This window comes from Falco peregrinus, chromosome 6 (genome assembly GCF_023634155.1).
Source record: "Falco peregrinus isolate bFalPer1 chromosome 6, bFalPer1.pri, whole genome shotgun sequence".
NCBI lineage: Eukaryota > Metazoa > Chordata > Aves > Falconiformes > Falconidae > Falco > Falco peregrinus.
The window spans coordinates 41,727,517-41,746,461 of record NC_073726.1 but is presented as its reverse complement, the minus strand read 5'-3'; the positions used below and the strand labels follow the sequence as shown (position 1 = coordinate 41,746,461).

At 35.6% G+C, this 18,945-nt stretch overlaps 1 protein-coding gene across 1 annotated transcript in view; it reads left to right on the top strand.

Annotated features, from left to right (window-relative positions):
* Positions 1-18,945, top strand: part of ARID2 (AT-rich interaction domain 2) — a 105,707-nt gene that overhangs the window by 43,509 nt on the left and 43,253 nt on the right. Inside the window, exons 4-5 of the mRNA XM_005242090.4 lie at positions 16,525-16,658; positions 17,514-17,732. Of these exons, the coding sequence (XP_005242147.2) occupies positions 16,525-16,658; positions 17,514-17,732 (353 nt within the window). The remainder of the gene's footprint in view (positions 1-16,524; positions 16,659-17,513; positions 17,733-18,945) is intronic.

The window sequence follows — 18,945 nt, the reverse complement described above, 5'->3', positions numbered from 1 at the left end:
TCAGCAATTCTACATTAGCTGAATGTCTAGATGCACTTCATTGATGCCTTCTACTATTATCTTTATCTTTTGATTAAGTAATGGTAACAAACTTTAATGAAGACAAATATAACTTGTAAGCTTTAGAATTACTTATTTTTAGAAAAAAATACTTTTAAAAATCTGATTTAAATATAGGTGGATAAAATGTGGTTTGAGGTTGTTAAGTAGGATTGCTTAGGTTTGTATTTATTTTACTATTACATTTTCAGGCTGACTTTAGAAAAGGGTGTTTTGTGCATTTCAAGACTCGTACTATACAGTCTTCTGAATTTACTAGTGAAAATGTTTCATGTACTGAGGGAGATGCCTAAGTTTGCAAGCGCATTCATGATGAAAAATAAATGCTTGCATTTAAAAAAAACCCTGCTTGCTGTGTGCAGATGCCATGCAGATTAAACTTGGAAGCACGTTGCTGAGAAGTAATTTGAAATTCTGCTTCTTGTATTAATATTATTTTAGAAAAAACAAACACAAAACAATCTAAGAACTAGAAATTTCCCTCTATCCAAGCGGATTGGTTTATTTGTATCCTGTTTCTTAAACAATACTCCTTATTTGTGCAGAATAGGAAGTGACTTTTTCCCCAGATAAATGGAAACGTGTTGGTATGGCTACTGTCATAGGAACCAAGCACAACATGACAAATAATGCTACCAGAGTAGAATGTAAAATACGAAAACTGTAGGTAATGTGGTCCTTATGACATGGAGGCCATCCATGGTTTTAAAGTACTTTTCCTACTCTTAAACTAGGTCAATTGATACAGTTATTTAATGAAAGGGGTAGGCTAACACCAGTTTGCTGAAGAGATGGCCCAAAGCTTTAATGAATTTTCTCAGTGCTAGTGTTGACCCTATTTGCATGGTATGCAGAACTGTTTTTGAGAGCTGCATCACTTTGATTCTGTTTTAGTTACAGGGAGTACTTTTATTATGTCTTTAATAATGCTTCTAAAAATACCTTAAAGTGGTTTATTCAAGAACATTTTTCAGCTCCAAGCACTCCTCATATTATTTCCTTACCACTTCTTCTCTCCCTCAAAAGATTATTGTGTGTTTGAAAGCAAAGAATACTAGTGTATTGAAATAATTGTATTATTTTATCATCAAGCAGTATAAACAGAGAGTTGAGAACATGTTGTTAGGTAAGAGTGATTCTGATGGTGTTTAACTCCTAGTTTACTACTTTGGAACTTGCAGAAGATGTCAAAGTAAAGGAAATGTTGTTAATAAGCAGTTAATGTGTTCAGTCCTTACTTCCACTAGAAATTTTGTATTCAGAGATGTCGAGAACACTTGAAATTCTGTATTACACCATTTCTTGATTTAGAAGATACCTGAATGCACCTCAGCATGTGTTAAATGCTTTGTATTTTATATTTAAAGTACAAATCACATGGTTTTTCTTCCTTTACATAATCAGAAATAAAAGCAGAGAATTGTATTATGACAAAACACTATAAAAAGGGCCATTTTTTGGTGTGTATAAATATTATGTCAAATCTTGATATTAGTTATCTTAAGCAATTTTTATTTAAATGAAAAGCTAAAATACCTGTATTGATTTGACCACAATTCCTGTGCATTTTCACTTCAAAGCATTCTGTTCTTACATGCAAAGACAGTGTTGTTAACCCTTGGAACAGAGGGGAAACAAAATGAAATCAGTTTCTTCAGACTGTGATTTTTGTTAAAGGAATTAAAATTGTAATTCAACTTTTGTGTTCCTGAGTCTTCAAACAAGGAAAACTAGAACATTTTTTTCATTCCTAACTTTTCTGAATTTCAGGTGCTAGAAATGAGCAAGACCTGAGCTGGATTCACTGTAGCTGTTCATATAATTCTGAAAATGACAAGAATAATGGCAATGCCACACTGCAGCTGCTTGAAATATCTACTGCTGTAGGCTCTTCTGCAGAAGCTCTTTTTAAAAAAGAGAAAAATAAATTTAAAATGGGATCGATTAAGGAGAACTGATTATTACTTAATAGAAGGGCATATGTGATGAGAGAACCCAAATGCTCAAGAGTTTCTTAAAGTGGAAAAAAGGAGGTAGGAAGAAAGGCAGTTTTTGCCCCCCCGATGTCTTTTCTTGCTGGACAGGTTTTAAGCTAGTAGACAAAGACCTTAAAAAGTTGAATCTTTAAGAGATGTCTTACTAAGTTTTCTTGAAAAGAATCCCAAAGGACTTCCATTTTTATTCTCGTTAAGTTCTAGTAGTAGTGACATCATCACAGTAAGGTGTGATCACCTTAAGATACTTCTTGAAGTTAAGTTTTGCATGTGGTTTGTTCCATAATCTTTCCAGATGGTTGATTATTATTGCTGGATTAATGCTTTTTATACTACTAAAGGATAAACTTTTTTACCCAGCTGTTGCAAAGCATGATGTCGCATGTGAGCAGAAAATATTGAAAATTTATTTTTAATGTCTTGTTTGAAGTTTATTTCTGAGAAAGTTTGTTCTTTTGTAGAAATGAGCTCTGCCTCTTGGTAGAAGGTTTTGCTGGCCTGAAGAAGAATCTTCAAACATGTCCAGAGCTTAGGTGACACTGAGGTAGCCTAGTTTCAGAATACTGAGTACTTAAAGAAAGGGACAAGTACCATATGCTGGTCTTAGCTGGAAACTTATGTAAAGTGTCCATTTTCTGTGGAAGTACACTATTGTGAGCCTATAGCTAGGGTTTCTAAAAACCTAATTGTCTTGACCAGATATTGTGCACTGTAAGTCAAGTGGAAGAGTGGGGGAAGCATAAGTAACAAATCCAGTCATATCTGTTAGAATAATACAGAATCATAGAATAGTTTAGGTTTAAAGATCATCTAGTCCGCCCCTCTGCCATCTGTTTGGGGCATTGTTGTGAAGGGCAGGGACATCTTTCATTAGGTCAAGTTGCTCAAAGCTCCATCCAACCTGATGGTGGCATCTAGTATTATTCAGAATTTATGTACAGTTCAGAAGAAGGCTCTGAGAAGAAAAGGAAAACATTTAGATTATTTATTAACCAGGGAAGCGTTTCATTTCTTATGTATTGCTTAATACAGGTGTAATGTGAATTTGTTGCTTTACAGAATGAACCTTTTTCAGTCTTAAAGTACCTACTGTCTGCCTCTCATACTGTACACAGTATGCTAATTGCAGAGCACTTCTCTTCACACAAATTATATCTGTTCAAAATAATAGCAATACAATAAGCCTTACTGGGTTTACACAGGATTTGAAAAGGCTGGTCAGTCCACAGTGGAGGATCAGGTTTTATCTCCTCTAAACCCCAGACCACCAGCAGGGACTCAATATCCTCCAAATCTTTTCTAATACCTAGTATCTGAATACTATTAATACTGTTTTCTGTTTTTTAGCCTTCCTATAAAAGAATACAATTTCTCTTCCTGTATGCACCACACATTTTTAGTGTATGTCTACTCAGTTTTAAATAAACTTAGAGTGATTTGACTACATATTTCAGAACAGCATTCTCATTGAGTAATTTGTTAGATAGAAGTAGGGTTGTTGGTTTCTCCCCCCAAATATTTAGAATTTCCTTCTACATTTAAAGCAATTTGCAATTATTACCATCAGTGTCAGAGATGGGCATTTCCCAAAGGAAATCTGGTCTTTGGGCTTTATCTGTATTCATCACGCCCGTTTATTCTGTCTTTATCTTTGTATGTGTTGTAATGGCCTTACATTGCAGTCATACAAGGCAAAAAGAAAATGTGTATAAATTCTTCATGTTTATTATGTCGCTGGTAATTTGAAAACCTTCTCCAAGGGAGTGACGCTTCATCTGTGGTTCAGCTTTCCCCATGCTGTATCAGAATTAGCGTTAAGCCAGAGGCCATCTGTGTAGCATTCAGTGTTTCTCTGGCTACATCTATATCAGTGTATTAAGTGTCCCTGAGGCTAATTAACACAAAATGGCTGCTGTCCATACTCTTAGCCCCAAAACAGGTGGTTATATCCAAATTTACTTCTGAGAACGGTACCCTGACCACAGGTAGCTTCTGAACAGTGCCTTTAAATTGCTTGAAAGAATGCTAATTGGTCTGGACAGAAATTGTTTCAGGCCCTTTTCTAACAATTTAGTGGTACGAGCAGTTCATTCCCATGCATGGGAATGCTCCACAGCACTGTTGATTTCACTAGTATAGATGTGTAGCCTTTACAACTTTAGACAGCTAAATCAATACATCACCTCTTTATCATCATCTCTAAAATTGTACTTAGCTGCATTCTCAGAATACATTGGCATACTTTAAGCCTATAATTTTATGTATTGTTAACATGATCAAAAGAGGTAAAATTAGTTGTTATTTTAGCTTCAGTCTGGGTATGTTTGTGTTTATTTAAAACATACAGATTTAAGTTGAAAGTTGTTATGAAGGCCAGATTGCATTCCTTCTTACAAACTAATTTGTGGTAAGATCTTGAGATAAAGAAGGGACTCTCTCCCAAGGCAGTTTTTTTTTCTTCTCCATGTAGAATTTAAAGAATTTATGTTCCTATTGTGCAGAATCCCAGCAGGATCCTCTTAATCAGTTGTTTGTTTGTTTGTTTTTTTAAATTCCATTCTCACTTTTTTTCAGGAATGTTTGATTCATCTGGTAAAGTGTTCAAGAATTAATTAATTGTCATGGTTTTGTATGATTTGCCACATAAATAGGGACATATAAATGAGTACATTTGTGTTGATTACGTGGTCAAAGTGTGGAATACAGATGAGCAGAGAAATAGTGAATAGATTTAATTGCAGGAAAAGACTGATTCATAAGATGAAGACAGAAAAGCACAACTGTTACAATTGCTGATTCTGTGCAGAATCTAATGATGAATTTACAGATAGTTACATGAGGTGAAAAAATGGCATGGCAAGGTATTTTTATAAAAGACTTACAGATTCAGTAAATTTAAGAAGCAGCCTTTATAAGCATTAGAAATCAATAATTTTATTCTGTGTTTTATGCTTTTATTTAATAACTGCTGAACAATCAAGGCTGAAGGAGGTATTGTGGAAATGTTTACCATGGTGGCTGGAGCAGTTGCCAAAATCTAGAAAACCTGTTTTTACACTGCTGTTTTCATGAGATTTAAATCTACAAATACTATTCTCTTGTATAATATCCTTCTAATTACTAGGCTTCCTATGGGAACCTTATCAGCCCTTCTTGTCTAAGTATTGCCAGAGTGTAGCAAAGAGTGTCCATTAATAATAGGCCAGAGAGAAAGGAACATTTTCCAATAATTAAGATAGTACTTTGCCTGTGTAGAGTATGGAGTTTGATGCCTTATTCTAGAAATGGCTGGTGTGTTTTGCATTAAATGTGTTTGAATAACACACATAAGCAAAGTTTCTGTTGGCACAGTTACAATGAAATATGCAAATATGAGGTATTACAAAATTTTTAGTGTTTTAAGTCTAAAGAGTGTTTTTGTCTTTTTATTTCGGTCTGAAAAGTGTGTAATATTCCTAAATTTCAGAAACATGCAAGATAAGTATTTACAGTTGAAACAAAGTACTCAGATCTTTGCAGTTGGGAAAGATTCCAGTTTAGCAAAGAGTTTTGAGTAAGTGTGTAATTGCGTGTGACTTAAGAGCATTCACGTGTTGTGATATTTTGTTAGGTTATGACTTTATATGAGTATTTTATTTTGTGTTGCCAAGACAAGGTGAATGGCTATTACCTTCTGCAATATTGTAGATACCTGTGTTATTTTAAATGGTTTGAGGGAATCTCAAAGAACTGGAAATTCTTGGTAGGATAAATTCTTTTCAGGGTATTATTGTTGTCGTTGTTGTGTAAATAACTTTAATGTAATGGCTAGCAGGCAGAAAATCAATGAATTTACTTCTCACATGCAAAAAACCTCCCAGTCTACTTTAGCTAAAAACATTAATGAAGTCCTTGAAAGTGCACAAGGGGAATGCTTCTTAGTTTTGTTGTGCAAATACCAGCTCCTTCTATGTATTCGGTAATGGAACTGTGAACTAAAGACAACAGGGAATTGCGTCCTTAATTGTAGGTAATACAGGGCCAGTTTGCATTCTGAATTTGGGGAAAAAGCTAAGACTGAATTGCAATAGAAATTTTCTGTTTGGTGAGAGTAGCTCTTCAGCAAATTCTCTGACAGAATATTGTATTGCTGTAATAAGCATTGTTTCTTTCTCTGCCTTCTTTTGTGTTACATGGAAGGGAAAAAAAGGCAAAAACCTTTCTCTAATTTAAAATGTCATAATAGTTAAACATGAGATGTAGTGGAAAAATGAATCTGTAGGTGTTCAAATAGTTTTCTTCATATAGTTAAGTATTTGTATGTTGCTTTTATAGCTTTATAGTCGGTAGGTCTTCCAGCCAATTTAACAACTACTTGAGTGTTCACAGTTCTGAAAGTTAAGTAACTTTGTACAACAATAGACATTAAATGTGTGCACATGTATTTGCATTAAAATGTCTTTATGTATGTAGTTGTTTATTTCGGGGAAACACTTCTGGAAGGCTTGGTTGTGTTATCTGCAGTCATCAAAGCCCATAATGTGTTTAATGTACTTTTGCTTGCTTCTAATTTTGTGAGCAACTGTAAGATTTTTTTTGTTTGTTGTTGTTTTAATATTTGGCAAAATATGAGCCACTGTTTTTAATGGAAGTGCCCAGCTTTAAAACATGCTCCAAGTTATCACACTGTGTAGGAATGATAACTTTGTGTTATGAATTTTTAAAAAATAAATTTGTATTCTTTTATGTGTATATTTTTACATATATTTTAAAATATTTCCACATTAAATACACTTATTAGATAAATATATTTGTTGCTGTCAAAACACCACTAGGTCCTAGGATATGTTTGTGAAAGAATTCCTGTAAACAAGTGATTTTTATTTATTTACTTTGACACTTGACTTAGTGACCTAAATAGTGTTCACTGAAAGCAAGTTTTTACATTCTGTGCAAACTCTGCATTATAAGACATGGTGTGTCTAACTAATGCTATGTAGGAAGCTGTATTTAGTTGAAAGTATTATTATTACTATATCACAATATATCTTACAGTGTAGAGACATTCATTTGTATCACTACCAGCTCTGCAGTGCATATAGGAATACTGAAAATTGTTGTAGAAACTTTCATAATGCAGTGGCATTTGAGATTTCAGTGGCTGTCTGAAACCAGGTGGCTGGTGTTGGTGGTAGTGTGCTACTGTGACTTGCTTTGGGCAAGGCACACAATGCTTACTTGTAATTCCCTGCACATGCCTGCAGTGATTGCTAACATGTGGCACCATTTGTGTTTTAGTGCATCTTTGCCGTTCAGATAGTCTCTCATGTTCAGGCATGTACAGTACAGGTGGTACTGTAGATTGTTTCTCAAAATAGAGAAACTTAGGTTTTTTTCTAGAACTTGCAAGTGTGTTACAAAGATAGCAAAAAACATGTTGAGGATTCTGATGTTTTGTTTGAAGAGCTAAACTCAAACAGCAGTGATGTTTGACAGACTTGATGAGCTGTCACCCTACATGGCAACACAATGACTATAATATTAATAAAGTTAATACATCTGGGAATTGCCTTTGTTGAAATGTTAATCTCCAGATATAGGCTGTGTGGAGACTTTCCCATGCAGTCCCTCTGCCAGATTTGGCCACGGGATTTAAGAGGAGTTAGAGAAAGTTAAAGGAATGTAGAAGTAGGACTAAAATGGCTTTCAGCTAGTATTTTCGCTAACAAATTTTCATAGTGAATGAAACTTTTGCCTTTTATTTTAGGACTTCTTTCTCCCTCCTCCTTCCTGCTGTAACAGCATAGAGTTTCTCTTAATGTAGAGATGGTCAAAATACCTGTTTTCTTCTCCTGTTCTCAATTATGCAGTGTATTTATCTGTGTTCCTGGTAGTGGAGTTTCTTCAGAGGCTTATGTTGTCCCCCAGCCACCCCGGTCTTTTGAAGTTGCACTCCAGCATGCATACTTTAGTTGGCTGGCATATGTCTTCTATTACTTTCCTTCTAAACTGGAGCTTTATTAGTATGAAAGCATAAAATAGTGTCTTAATTTCTTTCCTCTTAGTGTTCCCATAGATATTAAGAATGTATTTTTGGTAACTTTAGAATTGATTTCTATTTTTTCTCCTTAGAAGCATTGTTTCTTTTGCTTGTTCTAATATCTAACAAAGTAAAACTTCCAGAATTGCTGAAGCTCATTAATTTTACACTTCTTTTTCTAACAATAAATAATATATCTTTCCTTAACAAAAATTCAGGACTTCGTGAAGGCATGTATTTGGTTTTCTTCTGTTTGCAAAGGCTTCTTGGTAAGTTAAGAACTTTTAAACCAAATTTCAAGTAAACCACAAACTGGACCGTCTATCATGTAGTCTCACATAACCTATGTTGCAAAATGTTAACACATTTAAATTCCATTGTATGCAATTGTAGTTTGTACGTGGAGCTGTATAAAGGTCTTGGCCCAAGTTTAGTCTACACAGGGCCTTCTGAGTTTTGCTCACAGTTCTCCTAGTGTGACAGAATGTTGTTGGGGTAGAGGCTGGAGTGGTGGAGTCCCTGGTATGGTGCATATGGTCTGGCGGGGCTGCATGAGAACAGGCTCCAGAACAGGCCAGCTCAGACTGGAGTACAGTGTTCTGCAGCCACACAGCGGAGCACCTGGCCAGATGTATGAAAAGCACAACTGTTGGTGTTTCGTACTCATTTGGCAAGCTGGCCCAATAAAGCTTTAAGAGTCTCGATTTGTCAGCCTGTCTTATTAGGTGGTCACAATAAGCCAGAAAACCAAAGAAATGCTGCTGAGAATCACAATGCGGAGTGTTTCATGGGGTGCATTATGTGAGAGACTCAGTTTCTGAGGTAGATAATGCGAAAATGGAAAACGCACAAACATTGTTTTGAAGGATTCAGCTGCAAACATCAGTTCGACAATAATTGGATGTAACTGTTGAATTGGAATTCATGGTGCCCTTGGGGCCAAGGAAAAAAGCCCTGAAAAGATTGCTTGGCAAAACACTCAGATGCGAAATCCGGTTTGAGGCAGCTTGTTGGTGTATGCTAAAAGTTTGGGCAGAGCCTTGAAGCAGGTTGTTGACTGGAATTTCCAGGAACTAGTTAGGATAACTCTTGGGACAGACTTTTTGTTAATGAGTAAATTACTTGGGGCAGCTGCAGCAGCAGCTTTGTGAAGTTCTAAGCAGGAGTTTAATTCCAGAGTGCGGCACCAGTCTCCATTGAGTGCACTAGCGGCAGGAGAGTTGAATATAAACGCTTTGGCCCTGCTGAGAGCAGGGACCAAACGCTCTGTGATTAAAATACTGCCTGCTATTAGGCTTCACAAATGGATCAGATTTTCAAGGAACTGTAGCAGGCATAGATTCATGGTATATGACTGTAATGGATTGTTTGATAAAGACGTCTTTTTAAAAAGGTTGCAGCTTTTGATTGGCACCACAAGTTCACAGGTTGTCCCTTGTGAAGAAGCCAGATGTACAACTGGGTAAACCATGCATGAGTGCAAGTACCAGTGCATGTATTAAGGAGAAATGTTATTGGAAGCTTAAGAGGTATTTGGGGTTTTGAGTTCAAAATCTTACAATAGTAGGTAGCTTTTAAATCCACACACACACACCACGCCCCAGCTACGTCCATTGTTTTACCCAAGCATGGACTGAAAATGGTTCTGAAAATTTTCTAGTTGGCATGGCATTGCCACCAGCAATTCCTTAGTGCTTCAGGTCAGGGCAAGAGTCACGTAAAATTAGGGGCAAAGAGAGACAGTGTGCAACAATTCTCACTTAGGGTGACACAGAGTGGAATATGGAGTAGTGTGAAATCTTTATTACAGTAAGGATTTTGTCTCATGATTATCTAGGCTGTTGTTGAGAATAGGATTGCAGATAGGGAGACGAGATGCAAGAGAATGAGAAAGGAGAGTGTGTCTGTCTGTCTTCTTAAGAGAAGGTGTTCAGGCTAATAGAATTGGTTCAAGTTCATGTTGTCAGCCCCCTGCTAATAATGCTGCCAAAAAGGCAGTTTCAAGAAAGGTCAGGTGGAGAGCTCTGGTAGGAATGGTACCTGCTTGTTCTTCTTTTGAATACAAACGTAAGGAATTGATAGTTGGACTGTGATGGTTCGTGCCGGCACTGTTTTGCCAGGCACTTGCTTAATATATATTTGTCAAATTTACTGTGTCTTGGCATAGGGAGCCAAAATACTCAAATAAGCCAGATATTTTATACTGTTACATAAAATAAGTTGACAAATGCAAAGGAAGTATGTGATGGACTCTAAATTTTCACTGGGTTACCATAGTGATCTAAAAGTCAGATTATTTTTTTTTTTTAATTCAGCTTCTCTACTTTTGTGAGATGCAGATTCAAAAGGTACCAGAAATGTTCCCCAGGCCTTAGCTTGAGAGCTTGCAGTGTAATGTAAGTCCATTCAGGGTTACTGTTGGTAGTGAAGTCTACATGCCACTGGCTGTACCTTAGTATAAACTTCCTTTTATTAGTATGTTTTCCCAAATATCTGAAAACAAGCCTGAAAGTAACTTTGCTGAATAAAATCCTCTGTTTTTACTTAAGTAGGTATTTTTGATGGACAAAAATATTACTTATCTTCATAAACTTATTTTCCCACAGACTTAAATGGAACAAAATGACTTAACTGAAGTTCTGTCAGAGGAACAGAACGTGTAATATGTGAATTTGATTTTCAAAGGGGTGTGATCTTTTGATTTCCAGTTTAAGGGATCCTTAAAGGAACATGTTTTCAGAAAGCATTGAAATCACTGGCCCTTCAAAAAGTAGCCAGCCTTCACATGTGTACCTACGTATTTTCCCATTTTTCAGTACTTTGCATATCCTGTAGTTCTACCTATTCACCAGATGTGTGTGTGTGTGTGTTCTGTTGTTTTTGGGTGTTGGTGGTTATTTTTGTGGGTTTTGTTTTGGAGGGGTGGGGTTTTTTGGGTGTGTGGGTCTTTTTGGGGTGTCTTTTGTTTTTGTTGGGGTTTTGTTTGTTTGTTTGAAGTTAAGCCTCTCGGAACAGAGTTGTGATCCAAACTGGAAGGCAGTTGTGGCTGTAAATTGCCACTGGGTTTCATTGCATTTCAGTTGAATATTTTGGATCATGTGTACACTGAGTTAACGCCAGTTCAAGATGCCATGCTAACAGTGTGGAGCACTTTTCAATGTATGTACATAAGGCAGTTTTCCTCATTATTAGTAATTTCATTCCAGGCCTTAGTTTAGTTAGTTGCTTTAGGGGGTTTTTTTTGTACACATTAGCTGCATCTTTTTCGGGGCCTAATCATTCAGTTGGCATTGAAATTAAGAGAGGCAGTTGGAAGATTAAGGACCTGTACTGTTGATGTATGAAGCCTATGACTTCACTAAATTAAAGAAGCATTTTGAATTCATAAAAACCTTTTTCAGTGATCAAAGTATATGTTTCCAGTCTATAGCTACAGATTTGAGTTGTTTTGAAACATGAGATTAGCCTTTTGTGACTATCTGATTATAGTTTATGAGCTTTTGCACAACTGTTTTTCAGTAATAGAAAAGCTCCATTTATTATTCTTAAATTTCTTGTATCTTTACAGCAAGACCTGTCTATATGATAACCATTCTGCTGTTTGCACAGTAGCTGTATGCAGGACTGGTAAGATTAGAATTTAAGACTAGTAAAGCTCATTTACAAGCTAATTTACAAAGCTCCTTCTCTGCACTAAAATTCCAGGTCATGTGTTCTCTCTGCAGGAAACAAAAAGGAGGGTTTGAAGGAATGAGGTCTGTACAGCTGTATGTAAAGAGTTGGTACTGATGTAGCATAAAGGAATCATACTACAGCAATCTATTATGGTCTGTTTGTTATGGTTGAAATTCAGTACTGCAGTGCTGTTAAACTCAATGGATTGAGAAGTAGTGAAATACCCTACCTCTAAACTAGCAGTATCTTAAAAGGTGTAAGTGTATGTGTTAAAGGTGGGGAAGGTATTTCTATTTGTTATGTGGGGCTTGTTGTTTTTTGTTTGGTTTTGGGTGTTTTGGGTTTTTTTTTGGGGGGGGTGTTGCTTGGGGTTTTTTTAGCCTTTTTAACTGATGTTTTGGAGCCTTTGGGAGCTTTGTTTTGTTTTGTTTGTGTTTTTTTGCTTGGCGAACTTGGTTAGTTTGGGTGAGATAGGAAAGAGGGAGTGCTCTTTGAAGAGATGGAGCTTCGGTAAATGGAGTAACAACAAAAAGAGCTGAGAATTTAACAAAGTGAAGTTGGTACTTGCAGTGTAGTAGGGAAAAATCAGATCATCATTTAAGGTTGTCTTGAATTGTGGTTTCCTATGATGTATTAAATAAGACCTTTGTGAGAACGTTGTGAGAGTTGTCAACACTGAAAAAACCCCCAACCAACTGTTTGTTTGCAAAGGTATTTTAATTTATACATAAAATTTTTGTCCCCCCCCGTCCCCCCCCCAATTTCTTAATCAAAGTGAGTCAGAGGCAGTGTAATTTTTTGGCTTTGGAGATGGAAGAAGGAAAGCAGATTTTGAAATTACAGAGTTTCTGTGTTTGGCAGTACTGTTTTAACACATTTTAATAAAGTAGGTATTAACAGAGGAACACATCTAGGGTGTTTGTATTGTTCAACTCTGCTGGGACATGGCTTTAATAAAAAGCATAAGGTTCAGTTTTTGTATTTTAAAGTATGGAACAACATGGATTATTTTTTGATATATAAGGTGCCTTTTTTAAAAAAAATGCTTAAATAGCTATTCATTCTTGGTAGAATGGATAAGTCCAGCAAAATATGGCAGTAGATTTGCAAACTGTGCTTTGAGTACTGTGTGTGTTTCTGTATAGGGATTTTTACTTCATCGTACTAAATGTTCTTGAGAAATCTTGCATTCAGTAATGAAAGTGTTTTATGCTAAGCTTAAGCTTCGAGTCAGACCAACAAATATGAGGAAATTAGATGTAGCCACAGCACTTCTGAAGTCCTGTTAGACAAGCTGAGGCAGAATAGCTTCTGCCAGTGTAGAAATAGTACATGCACGTCATCTCCTTGCCATACTCAGCTGTGTATGCCTGCTGTTTACCCTGCATCTACTCTAGTGTTCATCTGACCCTTGTTCTGTTTGAAAAATCAGTGGCAAGCTGACATGGAATCCTCTTAGTTTGCTGAATGAGCTCTCTGAAGAGTCAGAAACTGAATGGTCAGAAGGAGGGAAAGTCAGTCTCTCTCTGAGCTACTCCTTTAGGTCTTGATCTTGAACACACATTTATGTAGACACTGTTTAAATTGATTTGACTTATAATAGATTTGATTAATCTGATTCAGGACTTTGTGAAGGCCATATCTTTTCCTCAATTTCAACAGCTTTTGATGATCTTACAGGAGTACAAAGCAAGGCCTACGTTTGTGCATGTGTAGGAAAGATCAGCTGTAGATTTTTAGGGTTGGTTTTTTTTTTTTTGGTTAGTATCAAAGTTAGACTAGTTCTGTGAAATCATCTTTTCAATGTTGCTCACCTCAGTTACAGTACAAACTCATTCAAACCACGAACACAGTCATGATGACAGATTCAGTGATTGAACTGTTTGAAAGACAACAAACAAATGCTGGTAGCACACAGAAGACTAGATTTTTGTGGTGAGCAGCATTTAATTGGAAGTATTTTAACTGTTCCCATGGTTCATTTCGAACCACTCTAAGTGGGAGATATTGTGGCCCTACATGCAATTAGACTTGGAGATAGTTCAGGACCCTGCACAACTGTGTTCTTTCTCAAGATGTTAGAAGCCACTGTTAAGTTTATCTTAAAATGCCAATCACTAATGCATACAGGTGGGAATTTAGCCTGTCAGAATACATAAGCCACTGGTATTTTTTCAGTTCATAGTCACTACAATATTTTCTGGGTTCAGAATGGTTAGAATAGGGAACAGATGCTGGTCATGACGTAGGTGTATGTAATTAAAAACCATGAGCCTTAAATAAATGTTTCTGTCACTGGAAGAATGAAATCCTTTCTACGTGATTCAAACCCATGGATTTCTAACTTTCACAACTGGAAATGAGTGTCCTATTCCAGTAAACCTTGGGGTTTGTAGCTGTGTTAGGTTATCTACACAGTTATTTTGAGAAACCAGTAGAGAGATGCTTTAGAATGGATTCATGGGACACATAAGATTGCATGGTGCCTTAATTCAGCAGGCATTCATTTTTTGACTTTACACTTGACTGTTTGGCTATGCCGCAATAGCTTCATGCTTCTTAAAAATCTTTTTATCATTTGTATTCCACAGTGTGTGTATTTCTCTCTTAGCTACTTTTAGATTGCTTAATCCCATAGTATATTTAATATTAGTCTTACATGCAGAGGTTGAGCATGGTTCTGAATTGAGCTCTAATGTGCTCACCACTGTATATAACCCGCCCATGCACTTCTGTTGTTGTGGTTTGGGTTGGTTTTTTTGTTGGTTTGTTTTTTTTTTTTTTTAGATTTACTCTGAAATGTTTAAGAAGTTCTCAAGTAAATGATAATACAGAAAATGGAAATTGTCACATCTTATCTTTTTGTGTGTGTGTGATTGCCATATTCAGTGATGTAATGTTCATTTATGGAGTGCTTAACAATTCATCAGTATTGGAAGGAAATTAAAAAACCCCAAAGAAATAACAAACTTGAATAGCTGAAAGCAGATAAAGTAGAATGAAAGTATGGTATTCCTTGTCTGATAAACTGCAAGAAGGAAATAAAATAATAAAAAAGTTACATAAATACTGAAGTCAGCATCTCTAAATGACCATTTTAATGCAACAAAAAGTAAATTCTTTAGAAGGGAAGTGCACTGTTTTGTGGAAGACAATATAGTGGAAGAGAAAAGCTAGGATTTAGATTTAAAAACCTGTGAGTAGGAGAGTGTTGAGGAATGAGTTTTAAAAAGTTACAAACAACCTAATTCTATAGGATTTTCCTTTTTTGCAGATTTTAAATTGGAATCTAATTTGCATAAATGAGGATTTTTCATTTAAAGATAAAACCTAACCATATTTAAATGTAATTTTTAGTCTGTTAAAATCCCTAAAAGCAAATGATAGTGCAGGGAAGATTTTTGCTGACTCCTTAACTTACTCAAGAGTCTGCGTAGTCAGGAGGGTGCTATAGCAGAGTTCACATAAAAGTAATATATATAGTACTTTGAATATCCTAAACACTAGTCAGACACGAATCATAGTTACATGTGATGCAGTATGCCATGTTATGCCTTATTAACTCTGAATTTTTCCGTTTCTTCTGCAATGTACCATTTTCTTAAAAAAAAATGTATTTACTACATTTAAAAGGTGTGGTTATGTGACTGATCTCTCACTTCATGAAATAATTACTAATGTAATGCATGTGACATATTCCCCAGAGGTCAATGACAATACTGTTTTCTTAAAATCTTTCTCATTCACCATGAGTTAATGACTTCAGTGTTTACTAAAAAAATTATACCAAAAGCTTGGTGTTTTTTTCTTATATATTAAATACTTGTAGCACGTACAAAAAGGAAGATAAATGTTTTAAATGGTTTCCTGATTATACAATATTTTTATTGCGACTTAATGGACTCGAAATTGTCAGTTTTCAGCACAGTGAAAGTTTGTAAATTTAGGCAGCTTTGCACTTTGACATAATTTCATGAAGGGTTTTGCAACTACCGATCAGTGTGAAGTTAAGCTACTGTGGGCCTTTTAAGTTGACTTTATATGTTGGAGTATAGAAAGTTCTGAAAATTACAGGTTTTAATGGTAAATTATCTGTTGAGTTAATTAGTTTACCAAGCTGGTTGACTGTTTACTTTTGATATATGTAACTTTTGTGTTTGCAGTCCATTTTCAATACAGTATATCAGCATTTTTTTTCTTAAGAGGTTTGAAGGGATTTCCAATAGTCATCATTAGCTGCAGCCATGGCTCGGAACTTCTGATCCTGATTTGTCGCACTCAGTATCCCTGAATTCTCTTACTCTTGTGTAATTGTTAGAACTTGGTATACTGTTTCTTTTTACGTCAGGCAAAAAGAAATAAGTATTTTCTGAACTTGACCTCAATATGTGTATTGTTAACCTGCACAGAATAATTTTTATGATGCTTCCACCTGCAGAGTTATCTTGGATAGCAAAAGCTGATTTGGGAAAAATGGCTTCACAAGAGGGCTCAACAGGTTGAAATTTAGCTAGGGGTTATTGTTGAGAGGTGTGAAGAAATTTAATACCCAAATTCGTAATTCCACATATCTGCATTTTCTGTATCGCCTATTGTCAGTCTGACTCATGTTTTATGTTTCATACCACTTTGACTATTGTTTCCAGTAAATCTCCATGTTTGTACAGTTTGTTTCCTTTGGCAGCTCAGCTGCTGGAGGATGAAGGATTCGGTTATACTATATGTATTCAAAACCTTTGGGTTTTTGTGTGTGTTGTTTTTTTTTTATTATTCCAGTTATCTAGAAAAGTATGAAAAAGTCCATCATTTTGGGGAGGAGGATGATGAGGTACAACCAGGCAATCCAAAGCCACAGCTTCCTATTGGTGCAATTCCAACTTCCTATAACTACCAGCAACACAGTGTGTCAGGTAAATTTTTGAGGACAAAAGTGCTCTTTTTTTCCCCATATATATTTCCCGCCCCCCCCCCCCCCCCCCCCCCCCGAGAGGCTACAGACATACTGTGTAGGTAAATGTACAATATTATTAAAATTATCAAATCTATAGGTCACTCAAGTTATTAATTTGATACACTCACAAACTTACCCACTATGAACCAAAATAAAAAAAATATGAAAATCCATAAGTTATTTCTTGTCTTTACAGATGCTTCCCTTTGTATTTAGCAGGGACAAATGGTTACTTTCTTGAAAAAAACATACCTTGAAAATTCTCGGTGTGTTGTCACATCAGTCATTTCTCTGCAGAGCCAAATACCTGAATTGAGCATACGATTGATTAAGCTTCAAAATCTGAGGAATAAAGCACATGTGTAAGGAGCCAGAATCAACACCACTGCAATTTAGAGACCAAAGTATCAATGTTTAACCAATAAATCAGAAGCGGGTGGACTCTGTGGAATGGATGTGTAATTCGTTGTGTTGAAATTGACTCCAAATTGTATTACAGTTCTATTCTGCTTTAATTAAAGTTTGTGTTTTCAAAGTTTTTCTTTGGGAGAACGTACTGCAGTGTTGCATTCTGGAGGTGATGAAGGCATTAGTATCTAACTAGAAAGCTACATAGCTAAGTAGAATGTGTTCAGCACTTTGGCAAAAGATTAACGGAAATAACTGAGTTGAATACTATAAAAACTTGTTAACGCTCACAATACCTTATTAATAAAACTTTAAAAAAGTACTTCTCATTCATAATAACATTGCTTAATATATCATCTGAATATTAATTAGTTTAGCTGTGAAAACTTTTTTTTTTCTTGTTTAGATTACCTTCGTCAAAGCTATGGGCTGTCTATGGACTTAAACTCACCAAATGACTATAATAAATTGGTGCTTTCACTGTTATCTGGACTCCCAAATGAAGTGGACTTTGCAATTAATGTGTGTACTCTTCTTTCAAATGAAAGCAAGCATGTTATGCAGCTTGAAAAGGACCCTAAAATCATCACTTTACTGCTTGCAAATGCTGGGGTGTTTGATGACAGTAAGTATATAACATTTTTGCAACAGAAAGAGTTAATACCTGTTGTAGCATCTTTCACAACCCTCGATAATGAAAATGTTTATAATTTATTGCACTGTAATATATCTAGTTTTTGTTTTTACCTTGTCTGCAGTTACAGTTTTTATTAGACATTACAAATACCTTTTAAACTAGGTAATTTTTATTAAAAAATTATTGTTTAACAGTTTAGTGAAATTTAAGAATTAGTTTTTCAGTGATAAGAGTTTGTTGAAGGTGCTGAATTTAAGGCATTGGATTTCCATCTGCTTGTAGTATATTACTGCTTTCTTCTGAATTCATAGGACCATGCTGACCTTTCATAATTCTTTTCTAGTAGCAGTCACAAACATAAAAATTTAAAAACGGCAGTCTGAAAACAATGAGCCACTAAGGTCTTTATCCATATACTTCACTACACATTCAATTGTAGTGAAATTCACAATACAAAATTCAAGGCATAAAAGTCTTAACCTGATTTTCAGAATTATTTAGTGTGTTGGCACATAAATTTTTATTTCAGTATGTGAAATAAGCTATTCTGACTTGTTCAGTGTGACCTCCATGCTAAGTTGTTCCTTGTTTGTCTTTCTGTCAAGGAGAGGGGAAAAAAAAAGTTAACTCAAACCATCCTAAAATCGTAACGTTCCTCTCGCATGGTGGTGAGGAGGAAATATTCACTGGTTTTATATATGGAATTTCAGAAACTGTCACCATAAGAAATTGTCCAAATGAGCTTTTTCAGCTAAGTGTACTGAACTCTGCTAGTACAGATGTTCATATCTGTTTGCTTATAAATCTCCTTTGCATGTGTAAGCACAATCATAGTATGGTATGTCAGAGATTCTGTTTTAAAATTCTGGGGAAGGATGCGTGTTAGACATTGGTTTTTTTTAATGATTAGTATTTTTACATAATGATTTTTAGCTTCCCCCCCTTCCCCCCAGTATTGTATTGGTGTTCTTCAGCTTCTTTCCTATGTTTTTGATTTGTAGCTGTGCCCTTCAGATATGGTTAGATCTTGGGCATTTAGTGTCTGCATCTAGAACAAACTTTCAAAGAAAAATATTTGAAAGGAAGTTAAAGTGAAACTTAGTCCTGCATATCAGTGATTCCAGGATGCTTGCGCTCTAGATTTTTGAGTTTACCATCACTCCCCTGTTCTTTTGATGGAACTTCTATGGACTTAGGAATT